Genomic DNA, 17,892 nt, shown 5'->3' with positions numbered 1-17,892 from the left:
CATAGCTTGGCTATTGTGAATTGAAATGCTATAAACATCAATGTGGCTGCATCACTGTAGTATGCTGATTTTAAGTCCTTTGGATATAAACTGAGGAGTGGGATAACAGGATAGCTCCATTCCAAGTTTTCTAAGGAATTTCCATACTGCTTTCCAGAGTGGCTGTGCCAGCAATGTATAAGTGAACCTCTTTCCCCACATCCTTGGCTAATATTTTTATTGTTGCTTATACAAAACAGACATGAATACTAATGGAGGAGATTAGAAGATACAGATTCAAACCCACATAAATACAGTTTTCTCATACTAGACAAAGGTGCCATACACATACATTGGAGAAAAGATAGCCTCTTCAATAAATGGTGCTGGGAAAACTGGAAATCGATATGTAGTAGAATGAAATTGAACCTCTATTTCTCACCTCACACAAAATTCAACTCAAAACGGATCAAGGACTTATGCATTAGACCACAGACTCTGTGCCTACTAGAAGAAAAAGTAGGCCCAACATTCCTCTATGTCAGTTTAGGAACTGACTTCCGCAATAAAACTCCTAATACGTAAGAAATAAGATCAAGAATCAATAAACGGGATGGTATCAAACTAAAAATCTTCACAGGAAAGGAATTTTTTTATATAACCACTGCATCATTTCATGCCGTAAGTTAACAAGGGTCCTTTCATATCATCAGATCTCCCGCGAGTCTTTACATTTTCCAGACTGTCTCATAAATTCCTTGTAGACCTGGATTTGTTTGAAGGGGACCCAAACAAGGTTCAGGCTACATTTTGGATTGCAACCACAGTGACTCTGGCTTTCTTGTCTTCTGCCTCTTCTTTCAATCCTATGTCTAAACCAGTGACACCTCTTAATAATGTGAATTTGGACATGGAACAAAACTCTCTGCCTTAGCTTCCTCTCCTGAAAATAAACAATGGGCACTCAAAAGGTTTCAGATTTTGAAGCATTTCAGATTTCAGAATAAAATCCTTGCAGATATTTCAAAATCCACAATACTCCCAAACCTGAGACATTTGCTGGTTCCACGCATTTCAAATAAGGGATAGTCAACTATTACTATATGGAGGTACCGTGAGGATTAAATGAAATAGAACATGTAAAAACGCTCAGAACAGTGCCTGGCAAACATTCAATTAATAGTAGTTCTTACTGTTATTTTCTTTTTGAAACTCAGTGACTTCAATGGCATCCAGGCAACCAAATACAGTTACATGTGGAAAGAAAACTCAGGAGAACCCTATGCCCCTCTCTCTATATTCTTTTGAGCCATTCATCACAGTGAGGTAGAAGAGTATGCTGGTTAACAGCAAGTCTGGGGCCAGGCTGCCTGGGTTCAAATCACATCTGTTCCACTTGCCAACAACGGCAAATAGATGCACATAGGAATTACCTTTCTCAGCCTCTCTGGCCCTGAAGGGTAGTCACATAATTGAGTTCTGGCCAGTGGTAAGGGGCAAAAGTGATATGCACCACACCCAGGGCTGGCTCCCAAAACCTTGCCCTGCAGTCCTTGATCCCTTTTTCATCCACTGGCTGAGTGGAGAGCACTGAAAAAAATCTAGAAGGTGGGAGAGCCATAAGATGAAAGAGTGCTGGGTCCCAGAATGACCATGTGGAGGGCAATCCAATCAAGAACAATGCCATTGGTTCTGCTGGAAATAAGAAGTAAACTTTTATTACATTAATCTTTGGAGTTGGGGGGCTTATCTGTTAACAGCAGGTGGTATTGCCTTAATTAGGACACTAGCCTTGACCTTGGTAAGTTACCTGACCTCTCTGTACTTTAGTTTCTTCATTTGTAGAGGGGATAATACATTTTTCATGGGGTTATCAGGAAAATTGAATAAGTTAATGTACATAAGGCACATATACAGTTCCTGGCTCATAACACCACTGTATACATGCTTACACTGGACGCATTTGTGTTATTTTGCTTCCAGGCCATGAAATGAGCTATTTGTTCTGTCACATGCTCCGCACCATTGCCATCTGGTACCCCCACCAACAGCCCAAAGCAATGGGCCTACCCATCTTAGACATGAACCCTCAAAACTATGAGAAAAAAATAAACTTTCAAAAAAATAAATGTATCAGGTCAGGTATTTTGTTAGAGTAACAGGAAATTAACAGAGTATCAAAGTACATTATCACAATTTTCCACATGTCACAAATTTTAAGCCTTTGGTATTTTCCTAGTATGACTTTTTTGCCTTTTTTTTTTTTACTTTTTTCTTTTTAATAATTTGGGGCAACAAATTGTATTCTAGGCAATTTCCAGTGGTATATGAGGACTTTACAAAAAATAAAAGGAAGAGATACCCTCAATATGCATCTTTCTGGGTTAATAGTCCAAGAGACATAAAAATCAGGATACAGATGTGCACTGAACCCTATGGTTAGATTACAAATGGCCAAAAGGCACTTGAAAAGATGTTCAAGGTTGGCCATCAGAGAAATACAATAAGAAGCAAAATGAGATATACGTAACCCACACTAGGATGGCTATTATCAGACAGGCAGGCAATAACAAGTGTTGGTGAAGATGTGAAGAAATTGGACCCATTGTGCATTGCTGGTGAGCATTTGGACTGGTGCAGCTGCTTTAGAACATAGTGTGACAGCTCCTCAGAATGTCAAACATAGACTTACCATATGGCCCTGTATGGTCACTCCTAGATATCTTTACACATGAGAAATGAAAACACATGTGCACACAAAAACATACATGAAAATTCATAGTGCTTATTAGTAATAGCTAATTACTAATAATCTAAATGCCCATAAACGAATGAATGGATAAGCCAAATATCTATCTAACAGAATATTTTTCAGCCATAAAAAGACATAAGTACTGACACATGCTACAACCTGGATGAACCTTGAAAGTATTATGCTAAGTGAAAGAGGCCAGATACACAGAAGATCCCATATATTATGAGACTCCATTTGTACAAAATGTCTAGAATAGGCAAATCCATAGAGACTGAAAGTAGATTAGTGGTTATTTAGGAGTAGAGAATGGGTAGGGAAAGGGAAGTTAATGGATACGTGGTTTCTTTCTGTTGGATTACAAAAATGTTCCAAAATTGATTATGGTAATGTTTGCACACTATGAACATATTAAATATCACTAAATTATGCCATTTAAATAGATGGATTATATCTCAATAAAGCTACTACATTAAAAAAAAAAAAAAGTGCCCACTCCTCCGTATGGATCAGATTACCTTTCCTCTGGTCTTAAGCTTCCATCAGAAACCAGAGCACAATCCCATCTCATCAAAAGCCCTTGTGAACTACATGCCCTGTTAAAATCTGGATCCATCTCTGAGTACAAGTGACAATGCCAAGACCCACATATGCTAATGAGTCTGAAGTCAAAGCAAGAGGTCATGGCTGAGGTGCACCCATGAGCTATCAGTGCACCAGGTAGGCTCCCTTGAAAACTGATAACCCACTGATACCAATCCTGCATAAGCAGTCTTCCAGTCCCAGGCATCCATCCAGGGCTGTTTTTTTTTTTTTTTTTCCACCCACACAGGAGCATACGCTAGACCATGAATCATATTTCCCAGAACTAGTAATGCTGAAAGGGCCGGGTAGTTAGGAGCCCGAATTACTTAAATTGATGTCACAGCATTTGAAAAGCTGACATTCAGGCCTTACAAACTGAATGGCAATTGCCATCCATGCAATTCATGGCCCTGGACTCCTGTTTCCCACCTGCTCTAACACCAATTTAAGCAATTCTGAACTTTGATCTCCGTGGCAGAATGTCTCAGATTTATTGAAGTGTCAGGTCCCAATTGTGCTAACATCCACCCCTGACAGGGCCATTACAAGGTGTGAAATCTGGGTGCCCATCACCCCAGCCATGTTCAGCACAGCAACAATCAGAAGGAACAAATCAATCTGCCTCTCCATAGTCATCATGGGAGCCTTGCAATTTGCCACAATGACAGCCATGGAGGAAATGCAGGGGCAGTATCATTCCATTCCACGGGACTTTGGGCTTGTGCTAAAAGTGCTACAGGGCCCAGTAAGACAGACCTGACAATCCTCAGCCAAGAGGCAGCTATAACTCCTTGCAAGGGGAGATTTCAGGACTCGCCTGTATTCTGAGAGTTGTTTTAAAATGGAATTGTGTTACTCTTCTCCTGTGTTATGCAAACAGCATCAAAACTGTCAGTTCCTGTTGCCCAGGCTTCTTACATGTCATTATTAACTACCTGTCATCTGCCGATCTGCCCTACCAGGGTTGGAAGCCAGGGATAGATAGGCCTTATGGGTAATTGGGAAAATTCTTCCTAAGAGAGAGCTACGTTTATTTCCAAGTTGGAAATACAGGAAAATGGGGTGAGAAGGTCCAGAACCAGGGTCCCTCCATTAGCATCAACCTCCCCACCCACCTCTACTCTGTGCAGCCAGAAAGTCCTGATTCCACAGTGAGACTGCAGCTGCCCTGCTCCTCACCTACTCAGTGAGAGTCCTAACCTGGCTACTAACTTCTGTCCCCACAATCCAACCTGAGACCCCACCCTGGACAAAGATAAGTACCCCTGATTCGGGACTCAGGCACAACAGATGCCAATAATTCTCTGTCCAGAATCTCTGTACCTTGGCAACTTGGTGCCTACCTCAATGAACCTGATGTACACTACCCCCTAAATTTGGAAGTGGGACTACAGACTCCTCTTGGACTCCTCTCTCCTTCCCCCTCCCTACCAGAGCTCCCAGTAGGCCTTATAGCCAACGCCATGCTGGCCAAGACAAAAACCTCATGTGGAATAATTGTTTTGAATTGAAAAGTCAATGTAATACTGCTACAATGGGCAGATTAATTATTCTATAAGGAATGTATTCTAGAAAGTCTCTACTGAGCTCCTTGGAGTTACTGGGAGTGCTGTGACCCGGGCTCTTGTCACTGTGGTAGCAGAAAGAGGCAACAGACTTGACCCTTTATAGCCGAACACCATCGCCCTCAAGAACTAAGCTGCGATTTCCTGCAGAGCTTCTTCATTCAGGTCTCCTGGGAGTCAGGCTGTTTTCCACAGCAGAGAAGAAGGGAGTTGCCCCTGGATCTTAAAAAAGATAAGGGAATGAGTGAAGGATGGAATGATTCACGGATGGAACAGACACCCTCCTCTCAGACACATCCCTCCCAGGGAGAATGTCTGCCTCCAGTGGCTCTGGGGAAGCAGACCCAGAGGGGTTGGGTGTGGCAGGGAGGATTCCAGCTGGCTCAACTCCATCCTGCAAGGAACCAAGACAACCTGATGACTGACTGGGGCTGCAAGTAGAAGAAACTGAGCCCTAAGGCACCAGCCCAACCTCTTCTGTCAAAAGCCAACTGCAACCCAGCAGGCTCTCTTCCTAAGCCTGTCCTATCCCTTGTGTCCTCGGGGTCCAGAGGGGGCCCTCCTCTGGCTTCAAGACCCAGCCTAAAGCACCAGTTTGCCTGTGGGTTTCACCCCAGCATGGCCCTAAATATGATAAGATCACCTTTTCTACAGCAGACTGGTCGACTGTCCTGGGATTACCTCCCATGTAACTGCAGTTACCAGGGTGGGAAGGCCAACAGTTCTGGTGTTGGGAGATGGAGAGGAAGTAAGCAAGAGGAAGAGGGACTTAGACCAAATCTCATGTGGGCATAGCCCACATGGGAATGGCCAGAACTCACAGGACAGGGCACGTGGCTACAGCTCCCAGGGTAGCCTTCTGGTTGCCTCTTCCCAAGGCATCCACACCCTGGGCTCTGTCAGAAGGGAGTGGACACCAGGGCAATACCTAGGGCCACAAACAAACGGAAGGATGGCCATAAGAGAAGGTTCTAAACTTAAGGGCTGCCTGTACTAGAGCCCTACGCTGAGCATGTTCCTGGCCAGGCTGGATATTACCTGTCCCCTGACCTGTCACCTTCCCACCTCATCTTCGGTGACTTGGTCCTGCCAGCCAATTGGAAACAAATGTCAGCCTAACAACCTATCACAGACATCGCCAGACCCAACAGCAGTAATTTCTCCTGATGATCAGTTCTAACTATTGACGTAAACAAGCCAACCGTAATCCCTGGGCCTTCCAATTGCAACCCTGGAGCTCTATCCAAAGGAAATTATTCTGAATTTTTTAAAAAACGTTTTAGGCAGCATTATATCTAGGAAGGAAAAAAAAAGAGAGAGGACCAAAAGAAATGGTTAATAAGCCAGTCACTTCATGGAATATTAGGTGCCTCTAACAATTTTAATAAGATTTATGATAACGAAAAATTAAATTATAATAATAAAAGAAAAACAACGATAAAGAATTTGTATCTATAAAACATATATAGAATAATCACAACTTTAAATAGGAGGAAAGTTAGAATAAAGAAAAAAAAAGAAAGAAGTCAAAATCTACTAGTGCTTGTCTTTGGGATCAGAACTTGGTATGATTATTTTGTCTACTTTTCCATAAATGCCATAACCATGCTTTAATTTTATAATGAGGAAGAACAAACTTTAAGTAAAGAAACCAGATGCTAAGGGATTTGGTTTATTTTTTCTTTCTTCCAAGAGAATGTGCAATAACTAAGAATATTTCTGTGCAAACTGATAAAGTTCACTGTTTGTTCCACCCACAATGTAACATTTTCCAAGGGCTGGTATAAAGTGCAATGCCATTGGTCACTGAGTTGGTTTACCAAGGCTTTGGCAGCCTGGCCAGTTCAAGCATATAGAATTACCACTTAGTAAATGCCAACAGAACTAGATTTTAGGTGAGTTCCACAGTGAGCGACAGACACTTTATGCAAACATTTATCCGAGGCCCAAATGAAAATTACACAGCTGCAATTAACAAATTCAAGGGGAAGCTCACGGGAAGGGTGGTATTGAGCCAGTCTCTCCTTTTAGTTAGTTTCCTTTTGGGGGGTGGGGGGAGTTGTTTTTGTTTTGTCTTTTGTTTTCTGTGTTTGGAGCAGGAGGGGCTTTCTTGCTGAACAGTGATGTCTGGTCCTGCTTCTGGCTGACTTTCAGTGGCCTTAGTTGTGCACTTGAGGACACAAGGTGAGATGAGCAGGGCGGGGAGGGTAGGGGAATTAGGCAGGATTCAGGGGGTTTCAAGGAATTCTGAATCTCTCTAGTAGAGTGTTGGTCTGCACATGTTTCTTGACAATGAGTTGTTTCATCTTCAACCTTCTTTATTTAAGCTGTCCATCATGAATTTGTGCAAAGCCATTTCTGCAAAGAAAGCTTTCTGGCCTCCATATACCATCTCATCCCCACCCAGACCAGAGGCCCCCTTGGAGATTCACTGCCATTGCTACTCAATCAGCATCCACAGATTCTCAAACCCAAATCTCTTGTCCCAGTGGCCCTTGTGTGTTAGCCAAATTAATGCCTGGCTGATGATGTCTTTCCATATGAAGAAAAGAGATTCCTGGATGGTAGGAGGAGGCATTCTTATAAGTTATATAACACACACACACACACACATACACACTCAGGGGAGGTTGGCAACAGTTGAGACCCAAATGGAGGCCAATGACCAGAAGAGCCACCTGAAATTAGAACAGAGTTTGGAGTAACCTGGGGATTCCCTCAATGAGAATAAGACACCTACGGATGATCCAGGCAGTCAGTCAAGAAACATTTTACAGAGTATTTGTTAAGTACCAGGCTCTAAACTAGGCATGTGGGATACAAATGTGGGCACAGTAAACACAACTCCTGCCCCCACAGCATCTATAGGGGAAATGAAAGGGAAGGCTGAGGTTCAGGGCACCATCCAAGGACACTTGTCTTTAAGCAAAGCCCTCATTTAGATTTCCTATTGATTTCAGGCTGTCAATAGTGAAAACTTTATATCTACTTTTAAAGTATTTTACTTTTATTTCTTAAAGTGTTTTATTGTTGGAATTGTTATAGGGCTTTCCCCAAATGTTGCTTTTTTCCAAGAGAGTGAGTGGAGATCTTAGATGCTTACAAATGTTTACATGAGGATTTCATCTCTCCTCCTGCCTAATGGCTAAAACATAATTATGAACTGTGCTTGTTAACCAAATAGAGATATTCCACGAGACAAGGAGACCAATTCCTAATATGGAGGTGTCCTTGGGCCAGGGCCCACTTATCCTGGTATCCATCTCCTCCACCCGACACAGAGGTGCCTTCATTAGTGGAGGAAAGAAAGAGGTCTTTGTGATGATGTAATTCCCAGACCACCCTACATGGACAATAAAACTAAATTTGAGAGAAGCCTGGTGAAACAAGAGCTCAGAAATCATAGAAGAGCAGGGCTGCAAGGGCCCCAAGAGGTTATTTAACCTAATCCCCTAATATTAGAAATGGGTAAATAATAGCAGAAAGGGGAAGAGACCTGTCTAAAATTATGTGCACTATTTCCACCAAGACAAATATGGGAAATACACCCCATAGAAATTTCTGTGTGTGTGTGTGTGTGTGTTTGTGTGTGTGTGAAATATCACGGTAGGCAGGAGGGGTCCAGAAGTCTCCCCATGGCATGTGACATGTACAGTGACAAGTGACTGTATTGCAATGTGGCCAGTGCCACCACAGAGTAGGCACAAGGTGCTGTGGGTCACAAAGAAGGAAGCATCCCACCCTTCCTGGGGACTCTATAGAAGACGGTATGCAGAAGGGGAGATCTGGGTTGGGTCTTAATGAAATAACAGAGTTTGTTTAACAGAGAAAGGAAGAAGGTCTAGCAATGGGGAAGAATAGGATGTTTGGGGGATACATGGTGATTTGCTGGTGAACATGGAGATTTCTTAGAAGGAAAACAGAGGGTACAGGACACACAATGTAAAAGAGTAGTTGTGAAGGCCTTGAATGCTATGCCAAGAAGCCCATCTTGGGGAGATGTTAACTTTGTTTTAAAAAACAACATATTGGCAAAAGGCTGAAGGGCCAGGTTGAACACCAATGGGCCAGAGACAGGGAAACCAGGAGGGTGGATACTGCAATACTTCAGGTAGAAAATGAAGAGGGTAGAATTTTAAAAATAAACGAGTAATCTAAAAGAAGACAAAGGGCACTTATGAGGCCTGAATTGAAACAGCGATATGTAGAAGGCAGAGTCAGCAAGACTTCACAAGAGATGGCCGGATGTGGGAGATGAAGTGGAGCTAACCCCTGCCCCGGGGCCACGTCCAGCCTGCTGTCCGCTCTACACAGCCCCAGAACGAGGATGGCTTTCCCAGTTTCTAAATGGCTGGAAAAAAATCAAAGGAGACACATGAAAATTATGTGAAATTCAAATTTAAGTGTCCATAATTACACTTGGTTGGTGTGTCTGTCATCCAGGGTGACAAGGCAGCACTGGATGTCCGTAACTGAGGACATTAAGAAAGTTTGTGACCTCTGAAATAGAAGATGTCCACAACGTGTCAGCCTTAGGCTGACAGCGGAAGAGCTGGAGCAGATCTGGGCAAGTGGGACAAATTATAATTCCACTGAAGGCATGCTGAGTTTAGAATCCCATGACACATCTGAGACTGTGGGAAGACATCCTAGGGCAGTGGGTGAAAGGTCAAGATCTGAGGCGAGGATTTGGGAACCGTCAATGGGAAGGTTGTGGTGAGGCTGTGGGAGCAGGTGGGACAGCCCAGGGAGAAAACCAGAGGGAGGGCAGGCAGGATAGGCAGAAGGCCAGGAAATACAGCCAAGCGGCAAACAGGAGAAAAGAGGGGGATACAGGGAACAAATTCATGGTGGAAAAAGTCAATAGAGGAGATATTCTTTTTTTTTTTTTTTTTAATTGCTAAAGATGCTTTTAAGGAAAAGAGGAGGATGCCAAATGCCTTCATGAGCCCAAGTAGAATCAGGGTTGAAAAGGAGACAGGATTTTGGAGACCTCAACCAGAAGTCACTTCAATAGTGGCACTGAATCACTTCTCCAGTTGCCTTCCACACTCCACATTCTTCCCATTCCCCTCCTGTCACTCTGACTCCTGTCCTCCTCGATCTCTCTCATTAGTTCCTGCTCATCTATCAGCTTTTAAATGGAGAAAAGTTACCTGGTTCACTCCTTAGACACCTTCTATTCCCCCGCCCCTCACTGGGGATGGCACCCAGGGACACTCTATCACTGAACTATACCTCCATTTCCTTTTATTTTTATTCTATTTTTTAAACTTTGAGACCAGGTCTCTCCAGGTTGCTGAGGTTGGCCTAGAACTCCTGCCTTGATCTCCCCAGCAGCTGGGATTACAGGCATGCACGACCGCACCCTGCAAAAACCTCTTCTATTTTCTATTCACGCTCAGTGGTCCCAGTGTTGGGGGTTTAAATACAGCTATGCACACCTATATCTCCAGACCCTCCCCTGATTTGCAGGATCAACTGCAAACTCATCACCTGTGCTTGGAAGTACAACAGGCCCCTAACCAGATAGATCTAAAATCCAGCTCCATCTCTTCCTCCCCAAACCAGCCTGTCCGGCAGGATTCTCCATCACAGTTAAAATTAATTCCATCCTTCTGGGTGTTCAAACTCAAACCCCTGGAATCATTTTGATTCCACTCTCTCATTTTACACCCAATCTTTCAGTAACTCCTATCTTCAGAATCTTCAAACTACTTCCAGAATTCAACGCTCACCCCTTCCACAGCTACCACCCTGCTCTAGACCACCACTTTTGAGCCCCCTGACTCGTCTCCCTGCTTCCACACCCGCTTGCTTTCAGTCACTGAACACTATCAGTGAGAGCCTATTGAAATAGAAGCGAGGCCATGTCACTACTGTGTGAACTCTCCCAAGCCTTCCCATTTCCCTCTGAGCAGGGGCCCACACCTTACACTGGCTTCCAGAGCCCTGCCCAATCTCACCCTCATTCGCTGGGGACCTCTCTGCCTTCCACAAGTGTGCTTTCTCTCTCCTCTAGTCACGGGGACCTCCTTGCTGGTCCTTGATAACACACCAGGGCCACTCCTGGCTCAGAGGGTCTTTTGAATCTGCCACTCTTTCCAACTTCAAGGTTCATATCCACAATGCAAAGACTCTCCCTCAATCCTGCAGGACTTGACTCAGGCACACCACTCCCAGGGAGGCCTTTGAAGCCATCCTATTTCAAACCCCCAACCACCCCTCTTCCCACAGCAATATTTCCTTTTTCCTGCCTTATTTTGTTCTAGAACACCAATCGCCACTCTGACAAAATACGCACACTTTACCAACTTATTGCTTTTTTTTTACAACATTATTTTATTTATTTTTTTATGCAGTGCTGAGGACCGAACTCAATGCATCACACGTGCTAGGCAAGTACTCTACCTCTGAGCCACAACCCCAGCCCTACCAACTTGTTACCATGACTTTTCCATTAGAACGTAAGCTCCACAACAGGCATTTGTGTCCGTTTTCCTTTTCGCACCCAACACAGTGCCTGGCAGAAGTAACTGGAGGGGAAAAAAAAAATGGGAATACTGGATTGAAAAGGGATTAGGAGATGAGAAAGGAGAAGCAAGAACAGACAACCCTTTAGAGATCTCTGAGGTTTACTTGAGGAGGAAGCCAACATCAGGTTTTCTCTGAATGGGAAAGCAAGTTAACAAAATCAAATGTTAGAGAGAGCAACAAGAAAAAGACTGGGGATATGAGAAATGGGGCATCTGGTTATCCCCCATCTGGGAGGAGGCTAAAAGGAAAGGAGAAGGGACCTCCTCAGAAGGGTCTGGGACAGGAAGAAAGCATGAAAGCAGAGCTGTAGATCTGGGTAGCACTGGACAGAGTGAAGGGAACATGAAGTCACTCAAACCTGACCCTCAATATTCTGTCTCAAAGTCCAGGGAAGGACTGGAGTGACAAGGCTCTGGAGAAGGCACTTTGGAAAATGAGAGTGAAATTGAGCAGGAAAGAAGCATAGACTGCTGTGCAGTGCTGGGGACTTGCTCGTTCTACAGACCAAACATCCATTGCATGGATCAGGGAGTTTCCTCAGCAACGCTGGCCAGCCAGTCAGAATCCAGGGGTAGATGCTAGTATTGTTAAAAGAATTACGGCTTTAAGGCTGGAGGTGTGGTTCAGGGCTTGCCTAGTCCATGTGAGGCCTAGGTTTGATCCCAGAACTGAAATAAAATTTATTATTATCATTATTATAATTACATTAAAGCCCTCATTAGGTACTGAGCAAAATGCAAAACTCTTAAGAACATACTAAATGGGTAAAGACAGTGCCCACAGCTCCTGACCTAATTTGGGACACATTCAGCTGGCACTGAAGTCAAGATGATGTCCTGAAAGAGCAAGTATTAGGGACACATCTGGAGGAAGAAAGATGAAAAGTGGCCCTCTGGCAAGTTGAGTCCAAGTGATCAGTCCAGGCACCAACAGATGGAGACTGGAAACCCAGAGGAGAAGATCCATAGAAGAAAAACTAAAGCCACCTCCTACAACTCAGGAGAGTGGGCCTGGATCCTCTGAAATGCCAGAATGTGACACCTTGGCTAAGGGGAGGATCTGATTTGCAAAAAAAAAAGGCCCCTTTGTCTCTAAAGGGACCAAATAGTGCCACACAGGTTCCTCACAGTCTCTCGGGCTACTTGGCTATTTATAGAATTTATAAACCTTTCTGCAGTCCATAATAAAAAGACTATTTCAAATTCCAAGGACTCTTTAAAATTGAGTTCTCAATTTTATAAGCTACCATTATTTGTGCCATGCAATGTACATTACATGTTCTATCTCATTCTAGCCCAAATAACTTCCATGTAAAGATGCAATTTTTAGTTTCATATCACAGGTGAAGAAACAGAAGTTTAGAGATTTGATGGAACTTGTCCTAAGTTACAGCAATCAATAAGAGGCTAGAGCAGAAATCAACCCGAACACGTCTGATCTTAAAGACTATGCCTTGAATTACCAATTCTTTCTTGCCTAACACTACTTTTTCTTACCAAAATGCAAGAATCAGTATTTGTTTAAGGTATTTTTATATGAAGGTTGGGGATGTAGCTCAGTGATAAAGTGCTTGCCTAGCACGGGCAAGGCCCTGGGTTCCATTTCCAGCCCTGCAAAAAATAAACAAATTAAAAATAAAAATAGAGAAATAATGTATTCTTATGAGGCATAATTACTTTATGATATATGTATTAAATATCTATAGAAACACATATTTTACATGAAATTATGGACCTAAAGTGCCTAACATGTATTATGTCTTTCCACTCTTTGTTTCTTATACTGAGGGAACACAGCAGGCATCAAATGAGTGAAAGGGAGTTGTTGGGCCCAGGAGAATCCTATGTCAAAGCACTGGGATAACTTGCAGACGTACGGATATCAGTGATCTTGAGGAATCATGAAGAATGAGAGGTTCTAGAACACTATGGGGAAAGTGGAAGAAGGCATAGTCATCAAAGCATAGAACTGTGAGCTTATGCAGGATGCCGAGCAAGAGACAGCCTTACTGTTATTGCAGTGATATTAGTGGGCCCTTGACAGGGGCAGCCCTGATCACAGAGACCCAGCCCACACTAAGAACAGTCATTTCCCACCAGCCCCACTAATTTCTTGGACTGACTCATAGACCCACCCCCAGGCAGCAGCAAGCAGCTACAGCTGGGTGGTGGCCAGCCCCATTAGAAGCCGTGAGCTCTCCCATTCATCCATGTAAGGCCTCTGTATCACCTAAAAGGCTGAATGACAGAATCAGGACATTATAGTTAAGTATAACAGGGAACAACACCAAGAAATAGGAATTATTGGACTGGAGATGTGGCTCAGTGGTAGAGCACTTGTCTAGCATGCACAAGACCCCGAGTTCAACCTTCAATATTAAAAAGTAAAACAAAACAACAAAATGAAAAAAAAAAAGTATAATAGGGACAAAACAAGACTTTGCACTTGGTTTCAAAAACCTAATTGAGTGAATCCATGATAGGGAAGGGCATGGATAAGAAGCAACAAATATAAAAATCCCTTTGACTAAGCTGATAACAAGTTCAATAAGAGATTGTGTGATATAGTTCCCAGAGTAAAGAAAAAGCACCCTTGGCTGCATTAATAGAATATCGTCTATGTTAGAATAAGGGAGGCGACAGCCCTGTTCCATTCAGAGCCGGGTGGCTTTGACTACTGTACTATGTAGACTTCTGGGCAGCTCACTCTGACAGCGTCTGCTAGGTATTCACCATCTCCCTCCACTTCCCTCTGTGGTCTATTCTTTGCTTAAGAATATGCAGGAGCTGGCCCCTACAAATTGCTGCACCCAAATTCCCTTGCCCAGGCAGCTTCCTACTAGGTTCAGCCTTGAATAGATTCAAGGGCAAGAAGAAAGAAAACATGCCTTTTGTGTACCATTCTCTCCCTCTTTCTGGCAGTAGCTATGTCCTTTTGCTATGACAGTCCTAGTGAACAACCTCTCTTCCACAGCTCCAGTTTCTCACAGTTTCCAGTTTGCTTCCCTCGTCCCTTCAGGCCTTGAGGTGGTAACAGCTTCCTCCTATTGCTAGCCCCTCAGCATCTCAGCATCCCTTTTGCTTCCTTTAACCTTCCCACAGCTCTATAAATAATCCCTTCACTAATTATTTTCAAAATCCCAACTAAGTCGGCCTTCTGTTTCCTGCAGGGACCCTGAATGCAACTGAAGGGACAGGATGCCAGAAAGCCTTAAGGTCATGTCTATGCAGAACAGCTCCAATAGGGAGGGGATGCTTGGCCTGGCCAAGGGAAGACTCCAGAAAGCACAGTCTCTTTGAGGGGGTTAACTGGACACTGTCAAACTTACTCTCCTGGTCCACAGAGAGTAGCAGGTACAGAAAAAAAAAAAAAAAAAAAAAAAAAAAAAAAAAAAAAAAAACACGTTTTGGCTAAATGGAAACTTTTCTCATAGTTGCTAAAGATAGGGTGAGTCCTCAGTAATTCTGAGTTGCCCAGTCTGAAGCTGGATGAGCCCCTATTAGGAACCCTGTAAGAAAACATTAGAAATGCAGCCTAGAAAAGGGCTTTCCAAGCCAAGATTTTATGACTTGCCACCAACTGTACACTAACAAAAGGTCTGCCAAAACACAGCATTCCCTGCTGATCCTTAGTTTCACTTTCTGTGGTTTTAGTTACCTGTGGTCCACTTCAGTTAGAAAATGTTAAACGGAAAATTCCGGAAATAGTTCATAAATTTTAAATTGCACACCATGAGTGGAAAATTCCAACTACACAACTCATACGTTTGAAACTGTACACCATTCCAAATAGCATGATGACATCTTGTGCCTGACCCCACCCCCTCCTGCCTGGGACATGAATCATCCCTTTGTCCAGCGTATCCACACTGCATATGCTACCCACCATTCGTCACTTAGTGGTCACCTTGGTTACTGGCTCAATTGTTAGATCCACTGTCACAGTATTGCAAGACCTGTATTAAATTAACTCTCACCTAGTAGTCTAAATAAATCACCATGCCTATGTGACTGGTCTCACTTCATCTCATCACATGGACAGTGTATCTTCTCACACCATCATAAGAAGGGCAGGTAAATACTATAAGACTTTTTGAGAAAGGCCACATTCATATAACTTGTATTACAATATAAATAACTGTTCTATTTTAGTCATTATTGTTAACATCTTACTGTGCCTAGCCTATAGATTAAACTTTGTCAACATATATATATGAAAGACCAGTTGATATAGAGTTTGGTACTATCAATGATTTTAGGCATCTACTGGGGGTCTTGGAACACACCACCTGTGGATAAGGGAGAACATGATAAAATTGAGGAAAATTTTGGAATGTGTTTTGCTGCTGCTTACGTTTACCTAGGGAACAGAGGTCTAGTTTTTGGGTCCAGCTAATTCTCAACACTGAAATTGGTTTTTATGCTTTAAAAAAAGTTAAGAACATAACTCATTTACATCTCAACGTCACAGCTTTCAGAAGGGTTATTTCCAGTCCACTGAGCAATGTATTCAAAACTTTTTAACCCAGCAACCTCTACCCACGCATCTGTCAATCACTAGAATGCTTCTTAAGAAATGCGGCCTCATTTTCCAAATCAAAACCCAGGATGCAAATTCTACCCACAGGACAAAATTATCTTACATCCTGGGGGGGGGGGGGGGGTTGCCTTAATTTCACCACGGTGGGGAAAAAAGAAAATGTGGTTTGTAAAGTCCCTGAATGTCTGAGTTCACAGCAGGGTCACGGCTCATGATGCCAGGTTTGTATCTAACCCGGGTATTCTCGAGTCAGAGTTTCAAGTTTATCATTTACTACCCCCGCGGTACCGCTAGGACAGCCAGTTCTTCACTCATTCATTCAACAAACATTTGATATTGATCAACTCCATTAACAGAGCCCTGGGGGTGTAGAAAACAGCCAAAGAGGCCAACGCTGCTTCGCTGCTACAAGAGGACTTCAGCAAGTCCAAACGACCTGATTTTAGAGACCAATGAAGGCAAAGAGAGAGAATGACGGCGCCCGGAAAGTTTCAGTAGAAACTTGGTCAATGCCAGCCCTCGGGCGCTGGGAGGGCGGGGACACGGGCCCACTGGAGGACGCTGCCTACGGGATGGGGCTGGGTCCGGCCCGAGCTCTGGGTCCTGTCGCCTCCCGAGGCCACGCGGCGCCCGCCCTCGGCCCAGCGGAGGCGTCCGCCTGGCCCCAAGCCCTGGAGAGCAGCATCCGGGAGGCGGCGGGAAGAGCGGCCTCCAAGACCCACCCGCGCAGGGCCAGAGTGCGGGGTGCGTCTAGCTCCAGCCGACTTCCAGGCAGCGCGCGCACGCCTCGCTGCGCGCCCAACCGCGCCGGGCACCCGCCGCGCGCTCCCGCCCAGCCCCGGCGCCCCGGCCCCCAGGCCCCCGGCCCCTGCAGGCCGTCGGGCTCCGCCGCACTTACCTTCCTTGGCTTTCTTCCTCCGGGCCAGGGTCCCTCCGAGTTTCCCCAAGAAGGAGTCATCCTTCTTGCGGGACGGGGGCGACTTGGGAGTGGGGGACTTGGGGACCGAGGGCGACTTCTGCGGGGAGGTAGCCATGGCGGCAGAGCGGGCAGCCGCGGGCCGAGCGGGACGCCGAGCTGGAGCTGGGCGGACGCGGCGGGCGGCGGCGGGACTGAGGCTGCGGCTTTCCAAACGGAAGCGGAATTATTCCAAGCATTTGAGGCAGCTCACGCTCGCCTTTCCCTTCCCTCGCTCCCTCCCTCGCGCCGCCCTCCGCCCTGGAAGGAGCTGTGCGCTGGGGCCCGCACCCCGGCCGGGCCTGCGCCTCTAGGCTGGCCCGAGCAGGGAGGATCCCCCGAATCTGCCCCATGCCACAAGACATGTGGCCTTATCAGTTTGGGTGTATGTATAACTCTCCTGGCTGGAAGTGCTGGAACCTAGAAGACTGCACCCAGCACACATCCTAGCACAAATCAGGATCTGAACCAAACCAACTCTGTTACTCTGTCTCCCAGCTGCTTGGAGGCGCTTGTTCTTCTGAATTACTTCTTATAAAATTAGCCCAAGTCTTGACTTAATGAAACAAAGCGAGCCAGGTCCTGGAAGAAATAACTGGAGTGGACCAAAATGTGTTTAGGCCCTATCAAACTGGGCCTCACCAGTGTTACCTGGATTTATCCAGGGCCATCACCCTCCTCTTCTCCCATCCAAGAGAAGTTGGAAGTACATGAAGGTAGGGCCCAGACTTATTCTTGCAGGACAACCATGTTTCTAGCAGCTCAATGGCTTGTACAAAGGAGGGTCTTAAATGTTGGTGGGAACCTGCATGGGGAAAGCGCAACCATGGGCTCCTCAGACACCATCTCCCTTAGAGCAACTTATCCTGCCAAAGTAAAAATGGTAGGGTGACCACCATGCTCACTTGGAATAACAGGGTTGTAGTCACACAAAACATGTTTCAAGAACTCGTACTGGAAATGATCCAAAGGCACACTGT

At 44.7% G+C, this 17,892-nt stretch overlaps 1 protein-coding gene across 1 annotated transcript in view; it reads right to left on the bottom strand.

The window, feature by feature from the left end:
• The window catches only part of PARVA (parvin alpha), a 154,341-nt gene extending 137,107 nt beyond the window's left edge, over positions 1-17,234 (bottom strand). Inside the window, exon 1 of the mRNA XM_081275374.1 lies at positions 16,856-17,234. Coding sequence (XP_081131500.1) covers positions 16,856-16,991 — 136 coding nt within the window. The 5' untranslated portion in view covers positions 16,992-17,234. The remainder of the gene's footprint in view (positions 1-16,855) is intronic.
• Positions 17,235-17,892: the final 658 nt, after the last annotated feature.

Source organism: Spermophilus citellus (genome assembly GCF_964194105.1).
Source record: "Spermophilus citellus genome assembly, chromosome: 2".
NCBI lineage: Eukaryota > Metazoa > Chordata > Mammalia > Rodentia > Sciuridae > Spermophilus > Spermophilus citellus.
Note: the sequence above shows the minus strand (reverse complement) of the source record. Positions and strands in the feature narration are given on the sequence as shown.